The sequence below is a fragment of the Oncorhynchus clarkii genome, chromosome 3, assembly GCF_045791955.1.
Source record: "Oncorhynchus clarkii lewisi isolate Uvic-CL-2024 chromosome 3, UVic_Ocla_1.0, whole genome shotgun sequence".
In the NCBI taxonomy this organism is placed as follows: domain Eukaryota; kingdom Metazoa; phylum Chordata; class Actinopteri; order Salmoniformes; family Salmonidae; genus Oncorhynchus; species Oncorhynchus clarkii.
In genome coordinates, this window is record NC_092149.1 from 51,409,899 (window position 1) to 51,430,863 (window position 20,965).

General features: G+C 43.6%; 1 protein-coding gene across 7 annotated transcripts in view; it reads left to right on the top strand.

The window, feature by feature from the left end:
- The window catches only part of LOC139396950 (myosin light chain kinase, smooth muscle-like), a 96,992-nt gene that overhangs the window by 19,263 nt on the left and 56,764 nt on the right, over window positions 1–20,965 (top strand). For all 7 annotated transcript variants that reach the window (XM_071143884.1, XM_071143915.1, XM_071143906.1 and 4 more), the window contains 2 exons: window positions 12,171–12,378; window positions 13,787–13,832. In XM_071143884.1, the coding sequence (XP_070999985.1) occupies window positions 12,171–12,378; window positions 13,787–13,832 (254 nt within the window). The remainder of the gene's footprint in view (window positions 1–12,170; window positions 12,379–13,786; window positions 13,833–20,965) is intronic.

Consider the following 20,965-nt stretch of genomic DNA (forward strand, 5'->3'; position numbering starts at 1 on the left):
CTGGTTATATCTGTTTCTTTTCAACCCGCCCCAGCATGTGAGTTCTGCATGTTGCATCATTTTCATTGTGTTAGGAGTGGAGAGGTGCTGAAGCGGACTTGTTGCTCTTGGGTCAAGGCCTGATGTTGAGCCCCACCTCCTGTTAGCAGATTGAGGCTGTGCCAAGACTCCTTACTGTGCTGTTCACTGAGCACTCCTTGGGCATCACCTGGGTTTAGGGGTTGATTTGGGATTGTGCATCAGTCTCCGGTTATCAGCTGACTCGATGTGGCCATGGAAGAGCAAGCAGGCTTTGTACCAAAACATTTGTCTGAGAATGCTTTTCCCAACATGTAACTGAGGTTGACAGACGGTACTGTCAGGTCATTACATTTACATTATATTTTAGTCATTTAGACACTCTTGATTTATCCCAATGGTCCTTTCGGAGAAGACCTGCTTGAATTTCCCATTTCCAAATTTTTCATCTGATTCTTGCATGGTTCATTGTTATCCAATCAAAGGAAGAAATCTCTGCCCCAAAGTGTTTTAAAGTTTCCAAACCGATGAGTCGTAGGCTATACTTTTAAACAGGCACTTCAAAAAATTGGGTGGAAGTCCCGTAGGTAGATTAAAGGTCTATCATGGGTGAAATGCTAGTCAAGAAGAGAAATATAACGTATGCCATTCAGCAGGCCCAAAGTTACTTACAGTCGTGAGTGCCTACATTTTTGTATTTATTTTATTAATCTAACAAGTCAGTTAAGAACAAAAAAAATGTCAATGACGGCCTAGGAACAGTGGGTTACCTGCCTGTTCAGGGGCAGAACAACAGATGTGTACCTTGTCAGCTCAGGGGTTTGAACTTGCAACCTTCCGGTTACTAGTCCAACGCTCTAACCACTAGGCTACCCTGCCGCCCCATGGTTGGCCCCAGTGAGAATCGAACCTGCTGAGGCACACAGGACCACGCAATGCATTTATGAAGAATACTTTATTAATTTCATGCCTATACCTGGAGAGTGTGGGTTTGTTGTCTATGTATTTCTTATCCCCAAACATGCATGATTTACACCGTCCACTGCACATCACACTCAAGCTACACCAACTCTCCAGTGGCCTTGCTCCATGTTTGGACACCTCTGCTCTTCAGATGCCCCAGTCTCAGTTCTTCTAATGTCCTCCCACTGCTTTCCATGTTAAAGGGATATTTCACCCAAATTACAAAATTACATATTGGTTTCCTTACCGTGTAATCAGGCTTTGGTTATCTGGCCACTGTCTCCAGATGCTAACGTTTTATAACATTTAGTATTTTCGGTGGACTATTGCTTTAAAGACATGACGGCGGTGTTATGGCAATGCATTGAGTGGGATTTCTCTTTTAGATTGAAAAGGATATGTGATTAACAAGACTGTATTGTTACAGAAAGCAGACTCCTGTCACTCCTGTCACCTCCACTCTACCCATCCGCCTGGTTTTCATTTTGCTTCTGTCGCTGATTTTGAGTCTGATGTGAAGCATTAAAGTAGTTTCTAGGACCCATGTTATGAATTTGAATTGCATCCGGTGAATGAAATGAAACAGTAAAGTCTTAAAGGAGAGATGTGATAATTGATGGAACTGTTATCAGGCATTTGCAGAGGAATATTGTCCATAACTATAATGCCTTTCGACCAATCAGCATCCAAGATCCAAACTAGGGCTGTCCATAATAAAAAATAACGTATATAATCGTAGTCGATCGAGAGTCGTCTGTTCTTTCGAACAATCGTTTGGTCAAAATGTTTAAACATGCCGTTTTACATATATAGACACACCCTATGTTTGATTAAAATCAGCTGAATGTAAGCTACTGATCTTGTCTGATGCTTTAAGCACCGAAATGAAGACACACAAATGACTAAAGAGTGAGCCAGAGATCAATATAGTCTAACAAGAAGAAAACCTGTTCTGACCCCACCACCGCTGCTGGGCTATGCAGATTGTGCTATTAAGCTCCTGAAGTTGCCTGTAATAGGCTACACCAGCGGTCTGCAACCTTTTTCCATTTGGAGTACCACGTTATCGTACCATTGCTACTGATCTGCGTGCCAGTTATGATTTTCATAAGCACATTTTAATGGAACAGTTGAATATAATTTCTAATTAAGTCTTCATATCTCAGAATCAATGTCAAATGATTAATCAAAATGATATCTAAATGAAAATGTCAAAGTAACTTCTAATAACATAGCAGCCCGCAGGTAAGAAAATATCCGGATAAAAAATAAATATCCCTTAAATCACATTGGCTAGACTTGGCCTGTCTGCAAAGAACTTGAAACATTTGTATCAGTTATTGACTTGCTAGCAACATTGTATAAAATATTCTGGGCCCTCAGTTTCCTGCGCCAGTGACCTCCTGACAGATCGACACCGCTGTAGGCTATTTGCGCAAGGGATAAGAAGTAATCAGGTAGGCCTGTTTTATGACGTTTCCATCAGAGCATTACATTGTTTTTCCCCTTTCATGCTCTGGTTATTGAAAGGGAGAGCGCTGGAAAGATTTTTCAAATAGCCTGCGTTGAGGAACTATTCTCATTCTCAATTGATTTAAAAACGTTTGTTTACTTGCTGTATGAGGTGAAGAACAAATGACTTTGAGAAGCTCCACAGTGATGGTGAGCTAAAACAATCAGAAATAGTATTAGATCCCCAAATGGGCACATTTATCAAATCAAACACAGACACAAACATACATGCATTCACACATGCAGACTCACACGTTAACAAATGTTATTAGTCACATGTACCGAATACAACCGGTGTAGACGTTACAGTGAAATGCTTACTTACAAGCCCTTAACCAACAATGCAGTTTTAAGAAAATACCTTCAAGTAAGAGATGAAAGTAACATAATTAAAGAGCAGCAGTAAAATAACAATAGCGAGGCTTTATACAGGGGGTACCGGTGTCAAGGTAATTGAGATAATATGTACATGTATGTTGAGTTAGTGACTGCATAGATAATAAGAGTAGCAGCAGTGTAGAAGAGGGGGGGGGGGGGGGACAATACAAATAGTAAGGGTAGCCATTTGAAGAAATTGTTCAGGAGTCTTATGGTTTGGGGTAGAAGCTGTTTAGAAGCCTCTTTGACCTAGACTTGGCGCTCCGGTACCGCTTACCGTGCGGGAGGCGGAGGGAACAGTCTATGACTAGGGTGGCTGGAGTCTTTGACAATCTTTATGGACTTCCTCTGACACCACCTGGTATAGAGGTCCTGGATGGCAGAAAGCTTGGCCCCAGTGATGTACTGGGCCATGATAGTTGGTGACGTGGATGCCAAGGAACTTGAAGCTCTCAACCTGCTCCACTGCAACCCCATCAATGAGAATGTCGGTCATCCTTTTCCTGTAGTCCACAATCAGCTCCTTTGTTTTGATCACGTTGAGTTCTCTGACCACCTCATCGTTGTCGGTGATCAGGCCTACCGCTGTTGCGTCATCAGAAAACTTAATGATGGTGTTGGAGTTGTGCCTGGGAGTGCAGTCATGAGTGAACAGGGAGTACAGGAGGGGACTGAGCACGCACCCCTGAGGGGCCCCGTGTTGAGGATCAGCGTGGCAGAAGCGTGCTGTCAGGAAGTCCAGGATCCAGTTGCAGAGGGAGGTGTTTAGTCCCAGGGTCCTTAGCTTAGTGATTAGAGCTTTGAGGGAACTATGGTTTTGAACGCTGAGCTGTTGTCAATGAATATCATTCTCACAGGTGTTCCTTTTGTCCAGGTGTGAAAGGGCAGTGTGGAACGCAATAGAGACTACATCATCTGTTGGGGCGGTATGCAAATTGGAGTGGGTCTAGGGTTTCTGGGATAAGGGTGTTGATGACCAGGCTTTCAAAGCACTTCATGGCTACAGACGTGAGTGCTACGTATCAGTAGTCATTTAGGCAGGTTACCTTAGTGTAACGAGCAGGCCTGGTAGCCTAGGCCTATTTCTATGGGTAATCAAGTGCGTGTCCTTACTCATGAGCGCTCCAAACAAGACAATGAATAAATTGACAACTCGTAAATGAAATTTTAAATAAACCAAAACATTTTTCTCACTGTGTAGCCTAGGTTGTGCGCTCTGCATGAAGCTGGTTAAGATAATTCTGAGTGTGCAAAGCTGTCTTCTAGGCAAAGGGTGGCTACTTTAGAGTCTCAAATATAAAATATATTTAAATTTGTTTTAACACTTTTTTTTTGGTTACTACATGATTCCATATTTGTTATTTCATAGTTTTGATGTCTTCACTATTATTCTACAATGTAGAAAATAGTCAAAATAAAGAAAATTAGTAGGTGTGTCAACTTTTGGCTGGTACTGTACATAATATGTATCTCATACTCTCAGACTACTGTATATTTGCCACTACTCCACAAAAAAAATTTGGTCAACCAACATCCTAGCGACCAAACAATCGACCAGTCAACTAAATGGGGTCAGCCCTAATCCAAACTATCTGTTTTTTTTAAATGTTGTACCTAAACCAACCAGTGCTCTTGGCTAAGATGCAATGGGACTGTAAAAACTCTCCCCTATCTTCAACTTTGTCCGGGTTCTCTAATTGACCATCTTTGCATATGTGTAGCCGTCAATGAGCTTCCACATTCTGTAGATTTTGCCTCCCGAATGTCTCATGGTGCTCTGATTACTCTCGCTGCCCGCAAACCCTTGTGGTCTGCTCCTAAAACACAGCGGGTAAGGCAGAGGAAATTGAAATGATAAATGCTGCTGCAGAACCTGCCACTGCTGTCTGGAGCCAGGGCTGGAGCCAGGGCTGGAGTATGAAGCTGAACGCCTGGGACTGCTGGGTGCGTTGGCGAGGAGAACTGAACTGGCTTTGTGTCCAGCCACTGTACCTCAGACACTCTGTCAGAATCCATTTAGCTGTGGTCACAGATGCTTAACACCACAGAGCACCACAGGTCCATCGAGTCCAGGTTTAACAGTGGCCAAAATAGCTGCTTGCCCTGAGTTAGTCTGGCTTCCACAACAACCCTAGGACCAGGCTGATGGCCATAGAAGTGATGTCATGGTTTGAGTATTTGATGAAAAAAAAAAAATGTTAAACCCACTGCAGGTTCTTGATTGCTAGACAAATATACTACCTTGTTTAGCTTCATATACAAACTTGTTACGTACATAGTTGATAACATGTGTGGCCCACCACTGCTACCTGTGGTGCTCCACATGTCTAAATCACTCATACAGGAAACTTACCACTCCCCTCTGCGTCGCCCTAATCTACGGGTTTATTTTCATTTGTCTAGAAATGTATTTAAGATCTTAACAGATTCCAGTTGTATTGGATGAAATGTGAATAGGGGGAAAATCATAAGGATCCTATTTATGGTTTCAAAATTCTGGATTTCCAGAAATCCTGGTTGGAGGATTCCAGATTTCCTGCTTATTTCTTTCGGATTCCTGGGATCTTCCAACTGATTTCTGGAAAACCTGGGAATTTGGGGGAAGTTACCCTAGATCCAAGTAAGTCTCACCCTCATAATTCCCATGCTAAAAAAGGACACACAGTTCTGACTGCCATCACGACAGACTTTTGACATAATGTAAGGAAGCACATCATTGAATTCCTCTGAAAACTTTGAGATGGCCTGAAAATAGCTGCACTGAACAAGTCTGGTCATTGACAGCAATGCCCCCCCCCCGTGAGTTTTCTTATATCGCTCAGATATCGGACAGTTATGATTTAATTTTTTGACCTTTTTGCCATTTATTCACGTTTTATTCAATGCGTTTCTATGGGCTATAGCAGTAAAGCAAATGACTCAATTATACATTTTATGACTGTCTTAAAACAATTCCATATGTTAGCTTAGTATATATTGCGATTTTAAGGGGTTAGGCCTACAGGGGTTAAGTCTGGCGCTGTTTCCCGAGACCATAGAACCAACTGTTGCATTTGAAGGGGCTCCAGTTTGGGGGGGGGGGGGGGGGGGGGACTTGTTCTTGTGGAACCCCATTATAGCACTCTGGTCTGAGATACTGATCATATACTGTAGGTTCATACATAGAGATCCTACTATGTAATTCTATGGGTTCGTTTTGGGTATAGTCACCCATTTGTGATATTGAGATGACTTTTAAGTACAGCTAACTTGAATATCGCTAATAAAGCTTTACTGGTAAAAACGGACAATGGAAATGCTTCCCCCAGGCGGACTGCTCGTCTGGGTCACTTCTGTTCTGGCCCATTTAACAGCATGGATAAAAAAAAAAAAACGGTGTTATTTAAAGTTCCTAAACACAGACACCTGTGTCTGTTCCTCACTTGCAGTCCCATGCTGCACATTGGCCCAACAATAACAATACCTTCCGCTGTAAGTCTCTAGCTCTTTCTGTCACGTTTTGTTGTTCTGACGTTTTTAACCTTCGTACAGTAAATGTGCGTCTGACTCTTAACACAATTCAGCATTTCCAATAACGCTAAATATGAGACATTACTGTTGCTATCAAACTAACGATGAATCCAACATCTAACTAATGTATTTTGAAGGATGTGTATTTTTTGTTGTGAAGACAGTCGAGCCTCTCCTCCTTTGCACACGTCACTTCGTAATCCTTTCGTGAGCGATCGGTTGGTTGTGATGAGGGTGACATGCTGGTTAGGAGAGGAGGAGAGCCAGCAGTGCAGTGTCTGATTTAGTGCAGCCTGACTGTCCAGTGCTGAGCTGACCTGGGTTCAAATACTATTTGAAATAATTTCAAACACTTGATCTGTGCTTGATTGAGATTGCATGGCTTAATGGACCAATAAAATAGTCCCCAGAAACTGTCAACTCCGCCCATCTGCAACTCCAGGCAGGCTAGAGCAAATGCTCAAAGTATCTGAAAGAATTCAAATAATATTTGAATCCAGGTCAGGTGCTGAGACGGTAGATCTATGGAATGCGTCATTCATAGGGATTAAAATATCTTAGTCTTGTGACTTGCATCCTGAGGAGTAGTTTTTTTTCAGAGCTGCTGGAACAGAACCCAGTCAGCTCCAGTTCTGCTTGGATGAGCTGAAACAATGCAGAATGTATCTCCTCCAACTATTACATTTTGGGCAGTTTTACAGTAGTACCTGAAAAATGGGAAGGTGCTAAACACATGTTTGTGTGCTGTGAGAGAATCTTGGTGAAGGAATTTTAGGAAAAAAATAAAGTTTGTGTGGGTACTGTATGTTCAACACCAACCCTAAGACGATAGGTTCTTTAGTACCGATGTGATGAAACACCTCCGACATCTGCCAGCCAAATGCTACAGGCACACACACACTTGAGGCGGCCTCCCACCACCTACGATTTACAGACCTTCAAAACAAGGGTATCAAGTGCACAGATGTTTCCCGGCTCCCAGGAGGAGGTAATGTGTCAGGGAGTTTGTTACTTGGTTCTGTTGCTGTCCCAGGCAGCATCCATCACTACTGAAGGCAAGATTCATCACCTCTCCTTACGGCTGCGTCCCAAATGCACCCCATTCCCTATACAGTGCACTACTGTTGACCAGGACCCATAGGCAGTATAGTGTCGGGTGCCATTCTTATGCTCGTCCAGATTGAAGCCTTTTCAAATGTTCTGTGTTGCGTAGGGGAAACTTGATTTCTCTTTTGGCAGATCTGTGCATATTCTACTCTAGTCAGTGTTTCAGCCCGATGCAGATGACCAGATAGTATCTGTCCTGCTTCTGGAAGGAGTTAGGGTTGCAACAATGATTTGTCTCCGGTCTTGGCCCAGGGGAGCGACTGACTCTGCTAGGTTTCATTGCAGAGGGATGTTTGTGCTGTCTCCTCTCTGTTGAGGTTCAATGGACAAGAAAAACCAGAAGCTCTACCAGATCAGAGTTGGAGAACATTGATGTGTAAATCAGTGTCCTGCCTGGCTCAGTTGGCAGAGCATGGAGCTTGCAATGCCAGGGTTGTGGGTTTGATTCCTGCGGGGGGGACCATTATGAAAATATATGCACTCAGTACTGGAAGTTACTCTGGTAAAAGAGCGTCTTCTAAATGACCAAAATGTCAATGTCTGTCAATGGCTGGGGCTTCAGGATTATTGATGTGGCATAAGTGCGTCCTCTCCTAAAAAGTATACAGGGAAAAAACATTCATAATGTTTTTCCTTTGACAGAATAGCAAGTGAACCAGCCTAGTGTCACCATTTTGAGGTTATCTGGTCCTGCTGCCTGTCATTTTCCTTCCCGGCAGGCGTGGTTTTTGTCATGCTCCAGAGCCATGTTTTCAATAAGAGGGGATGCTCCTGTGAAGACAAGGAATGTCCACCAGCATGGAGGCAGGCGTCTGACATGCTCTAACCTCTCTCTTTCTCTCTCTCTCTCCAGCCTCCTAGTCATTTATTGGCCTGCCAAGGGAAGAAGAATGCAATATTACATAATTACGAGCCAGTAGGAAAATATAGGGGGAACAGCATGCGAGGGAGGCTCCATGTTAACTCTGTGAAAGGTATGCTGCCAGAAACCTGATGGTGGTTGAAAGTGCTCGCATATTGAAAGCAGATGTGGACCACTGCTAGGCTATTCCTACACGGCTCCACCCTTTTCCACCGCTCCGCTCACTTCTCTAACCAGTGTTGGGGAAGCGGCCATCTTTCTTCTTCTGCTGGTTACATTGGTTAATGGTGTCCATTGTCCACATTGGCTACATTTTGAAGGCCATCTTCCTCGTCTCATCCATCCACTGGCCCTGGTTAGGAACGGTAGTTAAACCCTGGTGATTTGTCTCTTGCATGTGTAATTCATAGCAGCTATTTGGCAGTGTGGCTTGACCGTGTCAGTGAAGCCAGGAAAAATAAAAGGTTGATGTGATGGAGACATCAGGTTGTTTCAATGTTGAAACAATCAGTGAAATACTTCATTATTTTCCTTCCAATGGAATATTAGCTCAGGACTAAACATTAACTCTGTGTCCTTAAGTGATGTGGGATTCCTCACCATCATGTAGACTGTGGCTATTCACAGCACTGGGAGAGTCAACTTATTGATCACTCAACATCATTAAATGACCAGACAATGCTCGGTTGTAGTGTTATCAGTTTTTCTGTCTGGGAATAGTGTGCCAATTTGGGACGCAAGCTTACTGTATTCTGACCCCGTCCAGTGGTACAAATCACAACTTTGTGTGATGTATGCTACAATGCAGGTGGGAATACATGAATAGGTTCTTATGAATGTCTGTTGAGCAATAGCCAGAGGACAATTCTTCTCCTAGAGTCTCCGTCAGAGGCCAACGCCAGCAGTAATCCACTACAGGTGTCTTCCAGAATACAAAGTTGAAAAGTCATTCCGAGTACAAGACATTTTAGAGAATTACTGGGACAAATAAACCATAGGCCTATTTCTTGAAAAAGACCAGGGGTTTGTCCCAAATAGCACCCTATTCTCCATATACGCAACTACTTTTTGACCAAAGCTCTGGTCTGAAGTAGTGCACTAAATAGGGAACAGGGTGCTATTTGGGACGTTATTGATTTGGAGCAGCGACTGGTCTGACGACGCGAGGGATCAAAATGTCCTTTTTGGTTTCTTCACATGGAAATCGCTGCTTACATGATTAAACGAACAAATGTTGCATCTTCCCTTTTAATCAGTTTCTCTCTTCATTACGAGGGGATTTCACGGACAAGGCTGCTTTTATCCCGTAAGTATTAGCCTTGTTATAGCGAGTAGTACCCTTGTTGTGGTGATACATTGGGTTCCAGTAGCATGACTCAACAAGAACTAGAGAGAATATTCCTTGCTTTGTTCCCTTTTTTACTTGTCGTCTTCTTGCACTCTTGGGTATTTTGGTAGTCTTCAGAAGCTAGGTTCGTATGTTCTGGGTGGATCAGCAGTCAGGGCCTCTCTGCTACCAGTGCATTGGACCATAGTCTTGTCGCAACCTTTTTTGTTTTCAACCCGTTTTCTCTTGGTACTTGTCTGTTTTTCTGGCATTTTTAAACTTGACTTGGTGTGTAAACAACCTAGTGTTTTTCCTATACTCCGCATGTGAACTTGCTCATTCAGGATGTTTGAGGCCCAGAGAGGACCACAAGAAGCTTTAGGAATGAGAAGTCCGAAGTCTGCTCGAAATTTCTGTGGCACTGAGCCTCAAGCAGCTGAGTTTTCAAGGAAATGCCAGTGTCTGTTTGATTTAATAATGACTTTAATACTGCTATTTTTGGGCAAGCCTTCGGAGAATTGGGTACAACAGAGGTTATATTTGATTGAAACTGAGAGAGGCTAGTTTGACAGGCTGGAATGTGAGTGGCTGATTTTAAAGAGCGAGGCTGGGCCTGTGTGCTTTTTTAGCTTGCCTCAGAATTTTGGGTGGCCTACGGAGTCATTCTATTCTCTACTAGCAGTCGAACCTTATTCATTTGTATGTTCAATCTGAAATCCGTTGCAGTGGTTAACAATGTCCATTTCTCGTTATTTTTTTCTGTTAATTCAAAACAAGTTGGGGGCTTGTAATTGCAGAGTTCGGGTTTACCATGGTTCTCCTCCGAAATACAACGTCTTAAAGCCCCCCAGGGTTCAAGACGAGGATTGTTGGCATGCCACCAGTGGAAACAGAGTGTGCCCATCCCCTGTCCTTATTAGCTGTGGCCTCTGCCTGCAGATTTGTGATGCTTCAAAGATTTCGGAGAAAACAAGCTGTAGTGAGATTAGTGAAGTCAACTGGAACTGAGATGAATCGGAGAAAGGTGGGAAGCTCCTTTCAGAGATCCGGGGGAAAGTTAGAGGTGTTTAACAGATCTTCTGTACCTGTTCACTTTTGCTAGTTAACTTCCTGTGCTGTTTCAGCACCAGTGTTGTACTCCACTCTTGTCAAGTGGCATGATGAGTGATGGCTACTGACCTGGGCCGTGTCGGGGAAAAAGAGCATTGCGAGAATTGAAACGTCAGGAAGGACTAAGAACTTGAGTTATGCACTAAGGAAAAAGGAATAAAGTTGAGGAAATTAGGTTTAGTTGGAAACCAGAACACAGGGATAATAAAACCAATGTGTTTTTTTTGTATTCTAGGAGGTCGGAAACGTTAAGGGTAATCAGTAGCTTTCCATTTCACTTGCTAGTTACCGATATCTATGTTTATCATTTGTGTTTTTGTAAATATCCTAGTTTGCCGTGTCCATTTTGTTTTTACATCTAATTATTGATTTTGTATCCACTTTAATTAGGCTATGGGCCACAGATTGTCAGTTTCACACATCCAGTGAGTTCCTGTGCTCCGACTCCAATTGTATTGAGAAGATTATGCTAATGAAAAGGGTAGATGTGAACACACTATGCTTTTGTGCCCGTATAGAGATTGTCATGGAGCTTGGTGTCCGTCCGTGCCCTAATATTTTGACCTGCTCATTTAAAACCAGCGTATGGAAACGGTTTATTGATTATGATAGTGTTATGTTCATGGGAATGTGATACATACACTGTGTACAAAACATTAGGAACACCTTCCTAATATTGAGTTGCACCTCTCCATTTTGTCCTCAGAACAACCTCAATTTGTCGCGGCATGGACTCTACAAGGTGTCAAATGTTCCACAGGGATGCTTGCCCATGTTGACTCCAGTGGTTCCCACTGTTGTAAAGTTGGCTGGATGTTTGGGGGGTGGGCCATTCCTGATGCACACGGGAGACTGTTGTGCGTGAAGAAAAAAAAACGGCAGCTTTTGCAGTTCTTGACACACTCAAACCGGTCTGCCTGGCACCTACTACCATACCCTGTTCAAAGGCACTGACATCTTTAGTCTTGCTCATTCACCCTCTGAATGGCACACGTACACAATCCTTGTCTCAGATGTCTCAAACCTTCTAAATCCTTCTATAACCGGTCTCCTCCCCTTCATCTACACTGATTTTGAAGTGGATTTAACAAGTGACATCAACAAAGGATCATAGCTTTCATCTGGATTCACCTGGTCAGTCTGTCACGGAAAACGCTTGTTGTACATACTGTATGTTTCAATGGTTTACTTCCCATCCTCACTGTAAATAAATGCCTCTTCCTGGACATTGCAGCGCTACCAACTTTTTGGTTTCCTCACTGAGAAATCCACCGTGCCACTTTACAGGGATATTATTGCTGATTTAACCCTATCAACTGTTTTGTTTCAACCAGGACCATTAACCACTGAAAAATCCACTGAGGTACATCCATCTATCCCCAGGTGAGAGGATACCCTGAGCCCCAGGTCACGTGGTCCAGGAATGGGAAAGCAGTGACAGCTGGAGAGCGGTTCGTCATGGAACAGAGTAGCCGCGGAACCTTCAGCCTGGTGGTACACGGTGTCCAGGAGGAGGATGCAGGGCGTTACACGTGTGAGGCTGTCAACGATGCTGGGAGCCGCCAGGTCACAGTGGAGATCACTATAGAAGGTACAGGCGCAGCTGTCCAATAAAACTGTGTCCCAAATGGCACTCATTCCCTAATATACTGCTTTACTTTTGACCAGAGCCTGCAATAGGGAATGTCCAAACGTTGTGTGCTAAATAGGGAACAGGGTGCTATTTGGAAGGCAAGCTAACCCTCTCCATCAGCCAATCAGAAATAATAGAATGGTCTGTTGACAATTGGGCTCCTGAGTGGCACAGCGGTCTAAGGCACTGAATCTCAGTGCTAGAGGCGTCACTACAGACCATGGTTCGATTCCAGGGTGTATCATAACCGACCGTGATTGGGAGTCCCATAGGGCGGCGCACAATTGGCCCAGCGTCACAAGGGTTTGGCCGGGTTAGGCTGTCACTGTAAATAAGAATTTGTTCTTGATTGACTTGCCTTTATTTAAAAAAGGTTAACTAAAAATACAAATAAATAATAATTGGACAGGGTCCATTGCCTTTGTATCTCCTTTGAAATGTAGCCTAGGCAGTAGACTGGGACATGTGCACGGCCTCAATACCTCAGGTGAAATTAAACCAAGACGGCGCCAAGTGTTTTTAATGGCACCGCCTTTATTTTACTCCGTAAAATACAAGACGTCCTGTCATACGTATTGTACATAGGCTTTTGTGCTGTTTTTTAACTTACGTAATAGTAAGAATAAGGTTGAATACTTTTCTACTTCCCTGTTCAGACGGCACTCATTAGAGTAACCGATGGCAAAGCCAGCAGAGGTTTTGTCCCAAATGTCCCCCTATTCCCTATACTGTATAGTGCACTACGTTTTGACCAGAGCCCTATAAGCCCTGGTCGAAAGTAGTGCACTAAATAAGGAATCTGGTGCCATTTGGGATGCTGCCATTATAATATCCACATGGAAGGCTTCGGGAACTTTTTCTTCCTGTTAGCATAAGTGTTATTGGCACACTTTTAGATTTTCAAATTCCTTTGTGTATACCATGCCAGCTGTGCCTCTTGCATTTCCAATGTTTACACTGTGGATACTTAGGTTACATTGTGCATGAAAGAGGCGGCCTGGCACCTACTACTTTCCAGGGAGAAGTATGTAAACATTCAGACGTCCTCCACATTTTGTTAAGCTTTACAAGATCGTAAACAGCTATTTAGGCACCTCTGGCTCACTGAACACTAGCAGATACATATGGAGCATGACCTCTGTAACAAGGGGCATTGCAGCGAGATCTGAAGCATTCTTCAACACTGCACTGTGCACATTCATTTACACCCATGCTGCTGGACTTGCACCAGCAATCTATTCCCTGTCTCCCCAATGGCACCCTATTCCTTATATAGTGCACTGCTTAGGGAATAGGATGCCATTTGGGATGCATCCTGATGTTTATTTTTATTCATTATTTGAGGTGTGTTTTCCATCTCTCATAGGGAACACAGGGAAGAAATCCAGACTCCCCTCCTCCAGTAGAACAGGGTAAGGTATATGTGCCTGTGTCCCAAATGGCACCAAATTCCCTATATAGTGCACTACTTTTGACCAGAGCCCAATGCACCCTTGTCAAACGTAATGCACATTATAGTGAATAGGTTGCCATTTGGTGAGCATCCTTTCCTTTCCTTTCATCGTTCTGGTCGTTTATTATTTTCAGAATATTGTTCATCAAAATGCTTTCTAGGTATAATAAATATGGCTGCGAATCCAACTTTTTAGGGATCTTTAGTCCGCTGCACTAAAAAGATCCGGAGCTTCCTGAAGCTTTTGCACGTGCGGATCAGCGCATGTGTATATTCTATATGCGCAGAGAACCGGCTGCTCAGACGAATGGTAATCAAATCAAATTTATTTATGTAGCTCTTCTTACATCAGCTGATATTTCAAATTGCTGTACAGAAACCCAGCCTAAAACCCCAAACAGCAAGCAATGCAGGTGTAGAAGCACGGTGGCTAGGAAAAACTCCCTAGAAAGGCCAAAACCTAGGAAGAAACCTAGAGAAGAACCAGGCTATGAGGGGTGGCCAGTCCTCTTCTGGCTGTGCCGGGTGCGGATTATAACAGAACATGGCCAAGATGTTCAAATGTTCATAAATGATCAGCATGGTCAAATAATAATAATTACAGTAGTTGTCGAGGGTGCAGCAAGTCAGCACCTCAGGAGTAAATGGCAGTTGGCTTTTCATAGCCGATCATTGAGAGTATCTCTACTGCTCCTGCTGTCTCTAGAGAGGTGAAAACAGCAGGTCTGGGACAGGTAGCATGTCCGGTGAACAGGTTAGGGTTCCATAGCTGCAGCCAGAACAGTTGAAACTGGAGCAGCAGCACGGCCAGGTGGACTGGGGACAGCAAGGAGTCATCATGCCGGGTAGTCCTGAGGCATGGTCCTAGGGCTCAGGTCCTCTGAGAAAGAGAGAATTAGAGAGAGCATATTTAAATTCACACAGGACACCGGATAAGACAGCAGAAGTACTCCAGATATAACAGACTTACCCTAGCCCCACGACACAAACTACTGCAGCATAAATACTGGAGGCTGAGACAGGAGGGTCAGGAGACACTGGTCCCATCCGATTATACCACCGGACAGGGCCAAACAGGCAGGATATAACCTCACCCACTTTGTCAAAGCACAGCCCCCACAACACTAGAGAGATATCTTCAACCACCAACTTACCATCCTGAGACAAGGCCGAGTATAGCCCACAAAGATCTCCGCCACGGCACAACCCAAGGGGGAGCGTCAATCCAGACGGGAAGATCACGTCAGTGACTCAACCCATTCAAGTCACGCACCCCTCCTAGGGACAGCATGGAAGAGCACCAGTAAGCCAGTGACTCAGCCCCTGTAATAGGGTTAGAGGCAGAGAATCCCAGTGGAGTGAGGGGAACCGGCCAGGCAGAGACAGCAAGGTTCGTTGCTCCAGAGCCTTTCGGTTCACCTTCACACTCCTGGGCCAGACTACACTCAATCATATGGCCTACTGAAGAGATGATTCTTCAGTAAAGACTTAAAGGTTAAGACCGAGACTGCGTCTCTCACATGGGTAAGCAGTCCATTCCATAAAAATGGAGCTCTGTAGGAGAAAGCCCTGCCTCCAGATGTTTGCTTCGAAATTCTAGGGACAATTAGGAGGCCTCCGTCTTGTGACCGGAGCGTACTTGTAGGCATATACGGCAGGACCAAATCGGAAAGGTAGGTAGGAGCAAGCCCATGTAATGCTTTGTAGGTTAGCATAAAAACCTTGAAATCAGCCCTTGCCTTAACAGGAAGCCAGTGTAGGGAGGCTGGCACTGGAGTAATGTGATCACATTTTTTGGTTCTAGTCAGGATTCTAGCAGCCATATTTAGCACTAACTGAAGACTATTTAGTGCTTTATCCGGGTAGCCGGAAAGTAGAGCATTGCCGTAGTCTAACCTAGAAGTAAGAAAAGCATGGATACATTTTTCTGCATCATTTTTGGACAGACAGTTTCTGATTTTTGCAATGTTACGTAGATGGAAAAAAGCTGTCCTTGAAACAGTCTTGATATGTTCGTCAAAAGAGAGATCAGGGTCCAGAGTAACGCCGAGGTCCTATTTGAGACGACTGTACAACCATAAAGATTAATTGTCAGATTCAACAGAAGATCTCTGTTTCTTGGGACCTAGAACAAGCATCTATGTTTTGTCCGAGTTTAAAAGTAGAAAGTTTGCAGCTATCCACTTCCTTATGTCTGAAACACAGGCTTCTAGCGAGGGCAATTTTGGGGCTTCACCATGTTTCATTGAAATGTACAGCTGTGTGTTATCAGCATAGCAGTGAAAGTTAACATTATGTTTTTGAATGACATCCCCAAGAGGTAAAATATATAGTGAAAACAATAGTGGTCATAAAACGGAACCTTGAGGAACACCAACATTTACAGTTGATTTGTCAGAGGACAAACCATTCACAGAGACAAACTGATATCTTTCTGACAGATGAGATCTAAACCAGGCCAGAACTTATCCGTGTAGAGCAATTTGGGTTTCCAATCTCTCCAAAAGAATGTGGTGATCCATATTGGATTGTTCTTAGTATCAACCGCAGCACTAAGGTCTAGGAGCACGAGGACAGATGCAGAGCCTCGGTCCGATGCCATTAAAATGTCATTTACCACCTTCACAAGTGCCGTCTCAGTGCTATGATGGGGTCTAAAACCAGACTGAAGCATTTCGTATACATTGTTTGTCTTCAGGAAGGCAGTGAGTTGCTGCGCAACAGCCTTTTCTAAAATTTTTGAGAGGAATGGAAGATTCGATATAGGCCGATAGTTTTTTATATTTTCTGGGTCAAGGTTTGGCTTTTTCAAGAGGTTTTATTACTGCCACTTCTGGTGAGTTTGGTACACATCCGGTGGATAGAGAGCCATTCATTATGTTCAACATAGGAGGGCCAAGCACAGGAGCAGCTCTTTCAGTAGTTTAGTTGGAATCGGGTCCAGTATGCAGCTTGAAGGTTTAGAGGCCATTTATTATTTTCATTGTGTCAAGAGATGTAGTACTAAAACACTTGAGTGTCTCTCTTGATCCTAGGTCCTGGCAGAGTTGTGCAGACTCAGGACAGCTGAGCATTGAAGGAATACGCAGCTTTAAAGAGGAGTCCGTAATTTGCTTTCTAATGATCATGATCTTTTCCTCAAAAAGTTAATGTATTTATTACTGCTGAAGTGAAAGCCATCCTCTCTTGGGGAATGCTGCTTTTTAGTTAGCTTTGCGACAGTATCATAAATAATTTTGGATTGTTCTTATTTTCCTCAATTAAGTGGGAAAAATAGGATGATCGAGCAGCAGTGAGGGCTCTTCGATACTGCACGGTACTGTCTTTCCAAGCTAGTCGGAAGACTTCCAGTTTGGTGTGGTGCCATTTCCGTTCCAATTTTCTGGAAGCTTGCTTCAGAGCTCGGGTATTTTCTGTATTCCAAGGAGCTAGTTTCTTATGACAAATGTTTTTTGGGGTGCAACTGCATCTAGAGTATTGCGCAAGGTTAAATTGAGTTCCTCAGTTAGGTGGTTAACTGATTTTTGTCCTCTGGCGTCCTTGGGTAGGCAGAGGGAGTCTGGAAGGGCATCAAGGAATCTTTGGGTTGTCTGAGAATTTATAGCACGACTTTTGATGCTCCTTGGTTGGGGTCTGAGCAGATTATTTGTTGCGATTGCAAACGTAATAAAATGGTGGTCTGATAGTCAAGGATTATGAGGAAAAACATTAAGATCTGCAAAATGTATTTCATGGGACAAAACTTGGTCCAGAGTATGACTGTGACAGTGAGTAGGTCCAGAGACATGTTGGACAAAACCCACTGAGTCGATGATGGCTCCGAAAGCCTTTGGGAGTGGGTCTGTGGACTTTTCCATGTGAAAATTAAAATTACCAAAAATGTGAATATTATCTGCTATGACTACAAGGTCCGATAGGAATTCAGGGAAATCAATGAGGAACGTTGTATACGGCCCAGGAGGCCTGTAAACAGTAGCTATAAAAAGTGATTGAGTAGGTTGCATAGATTTCATGACTAGAAGCTCAAAAGACGAAAACATTTTATTTTTTTTGTAAATTGAAATTTACTATCGTAAATGTTAGTAACACCTCCGCCTTTGCGGGATGCAAGGGGGATATGGTCACTAGTGTAACCAGGAGGTGAGGCCTCATTTAACACAGTAAATTCATTAGGCTTAAGCCATGTTTCAGTCAGGCCAATCACATCAAGATTAGTTCATTGACTATAACAGCCTTTGAAGTGAGGGATCGAACATTAAGTAGCCCTATTTTAAGATGCGAGGTATCACGATCTCTTTCAATAATGGCAGGAATGGAGGAGGTCTTTATTCTAGTGAGATTGCTAAGTCGAACACTGCCAAGTTTAGTTTTGCCCAACCCAGGTCTCAATGGGATAGCTGAGCTGACTACACTGACTGTGCTAGTGGCTGGCCTGCACCCTATTTCATTGTGGAGCTAGAGGAGTTAGCCCTGTCTATGTTGGTAGATAAGATGAGAGCACCCCTCCAGCTATGATGGAGTCAGTCACTCCTCAACAGGCCAGGCTTGGTCCTGTTTGTGGGTGAGTCCCAGATAGAGGGCCAATTCTCTACAAATTCTATCTTTTGGGAGGGGCAGAAAACAGTTTTCAACAAGTGATTGAGTTGTGAGACTCTGCTGTAGAGCTCATCACTCCCCCTAACTGGGAGGTGGCCAGAGACAATTACTCGATGCAAACACATCTTTCTAGCTTTACAGGCTGAAGCTATGTTGCGCTTGGTGACCTTTGACTGTTTCATCCTAACATTGTTGGTGCCGACGTGGATAACAATATCTCTATACTCTCTACACTCTCTGCCAGTTTTAGCTTTAGCCAGCACCATCTTCAGAATAGCCTTAACGGTAGCCCTCCCCCTGGTAAACAGTGTATGATCGCTGGATGATTCGTTTGAAGTCTAATACTGCGGGTAATGGAATCGCCAATGACTAGGGTTTTCAATTTGTCAGAGCTAATGGTGGGAAGCTTCGACGCTTGTTTAATAAAGTTAGATCAAAGCGGAATCAATGTATGCAACAGTGGCGGTCTGTGTCATTTAAGATTAGGGAGGACATTTTTTTATGAGCATGGCATTATTTCTATACGGCATATTGGATGACTGTCATTCATATTCCCTTCACCCAGCTCAATGTAACATCGATAGGTTTAGGCTACTACATGATACTCAAATTTTCCCTATGCCTATCGAGGTTGCTACAACCTAGCCTACAAATTGAAGTTAAACACACACAAATGAAACATACACTACAGGTCAAAAGTTATAGAACACCTACTCAATGGTTTTATTTTTTACTATTTTCTACATTGTAGAATAATAGTGAAAACATCGAAACTATGAAATGACACATGGAATCATGTAGTAACCAAAAAGGTGTTAAATAAATGAACAAAAATGTATTCTTCAAATAGCCAGCCTGCTTCCTTCTGAGAATTCGAAGGCAATCGAATAAACCCCCACTTCCTTCCATTCTGCTAGGAAATGTGCAGTCTTTGGGGAATAAAATAGATGACCTACGGAAAAGATTAAACTATCAACATGGACATTCAAAACTGTAATGTCTTGTGCTTCACATAGTCGTGGCTGAACGATGACACTATCAACATACAGCTGGTGGTTTATACGCTGTACCGGCAGGATAGAACAGCGGCGTCTGGTAAGACAAGGGGCGGCCGGCTATGTATTTTTGTAAATAACAGCTGGTGCACGATATCTAAGGAAGTCTCAAGCTATTGCTCACCTGAGGTAGAGTATCTCATGATAATCTGTAGACCACAATATCTACCGAGAGTTTGATCTGTATTTTTTGTAGCTGTTTACATACCAACACAGTCAGAGGCTGTATTCCGCCATAAGCAAACAAGAAAACGCTCACCTGTAGGGAAGAGGTCAGAGACCTGGCCATGTGGTGCCAGGACAACAACCTCTCCCTCAACGTGATCAAGACAAAGGAGATGATTGTGGACTACAGGAAAAAGAGGACCGATCACTCTCACATTCTCATGGATGGGGTTGCAGTGGAGCAGATTGAGAGCTTCAAGTTCCTTGGCATCCACATCACCAACAAACTAACATGGTCCAAGCACACCAAGACAGTCGTGAAGAGGGCACGACAAAACCTATTCCCCCTCAGGAGACTGAAAAGATTTGGCATGGGTCCTCAGATCCTCAAAAGCTTCTACAGCTGCACCATCGAGAGCATCCTCCTGACTGGTTGCATCACTGCCTGGTATGGCAACTGCTCGGCCTCCGACGGCAATGCACTATAGAGGGTAGTGCGAACAGCCCAGTACATCACTGGGGCCAAGCTTCCCTGCCACCTAGAACCTCTATACCAGGCAGTGTCAGAGGAAGGTCCTAAATATTGTCCGACTCCAGCCACCCTAGTCATAGACTGTTCTTTCTGCTACCGCACGGCAAGCGGTACCGGAGCACCAAGTCTAGGTCCAAGAGGCTTCTAAACAGCTTATACCCCCAAGCCATAAGACTATTGAACACCTAATCAAATGGCTACCCAGAATATTTGCATTGCCCCCCCCCCTTCTTTTACACCACTGCTACTCTCTGTTGTTATCTATGCATAGTCACTTTAATAGCTCTATCTACATGTACATATTACCTCAACTAACCGTTGCCTCCGCTCATTGATCCTGTACCAGTACCCCCCTGTATATAGTCTCGCTATTATTATTTTCCTGCTGTTCTTCAATTACTTGTTACTTTTATTTCTTATTCTTATCCATATTGTTTTAAACTGCATTGTTGGTTAGGGGCTCTTAAGTAAGCATTTCACTGTAAGGTCTACTACACCTGTTGTATTCGGTGCTTTTGACTAATAAAATGTGCTAAAGTGTGAGTCTGCATGTGTGAATGCATGTATGTTTGTGTCTGTGCGTCTGTAGTGTTTGTACGTGAGTGATTTGTGTGGGAGTGACGGTGTAGTGAGTGTGTGTGTATATGGTGTGTATATATCAAGTCTAGTGCGTGTGCTTAGCGTCAAGTGCAAGATAGTCAGTCCAGAGAGCATGGGTACTCTTAATTGACTATTTAGCAGTCT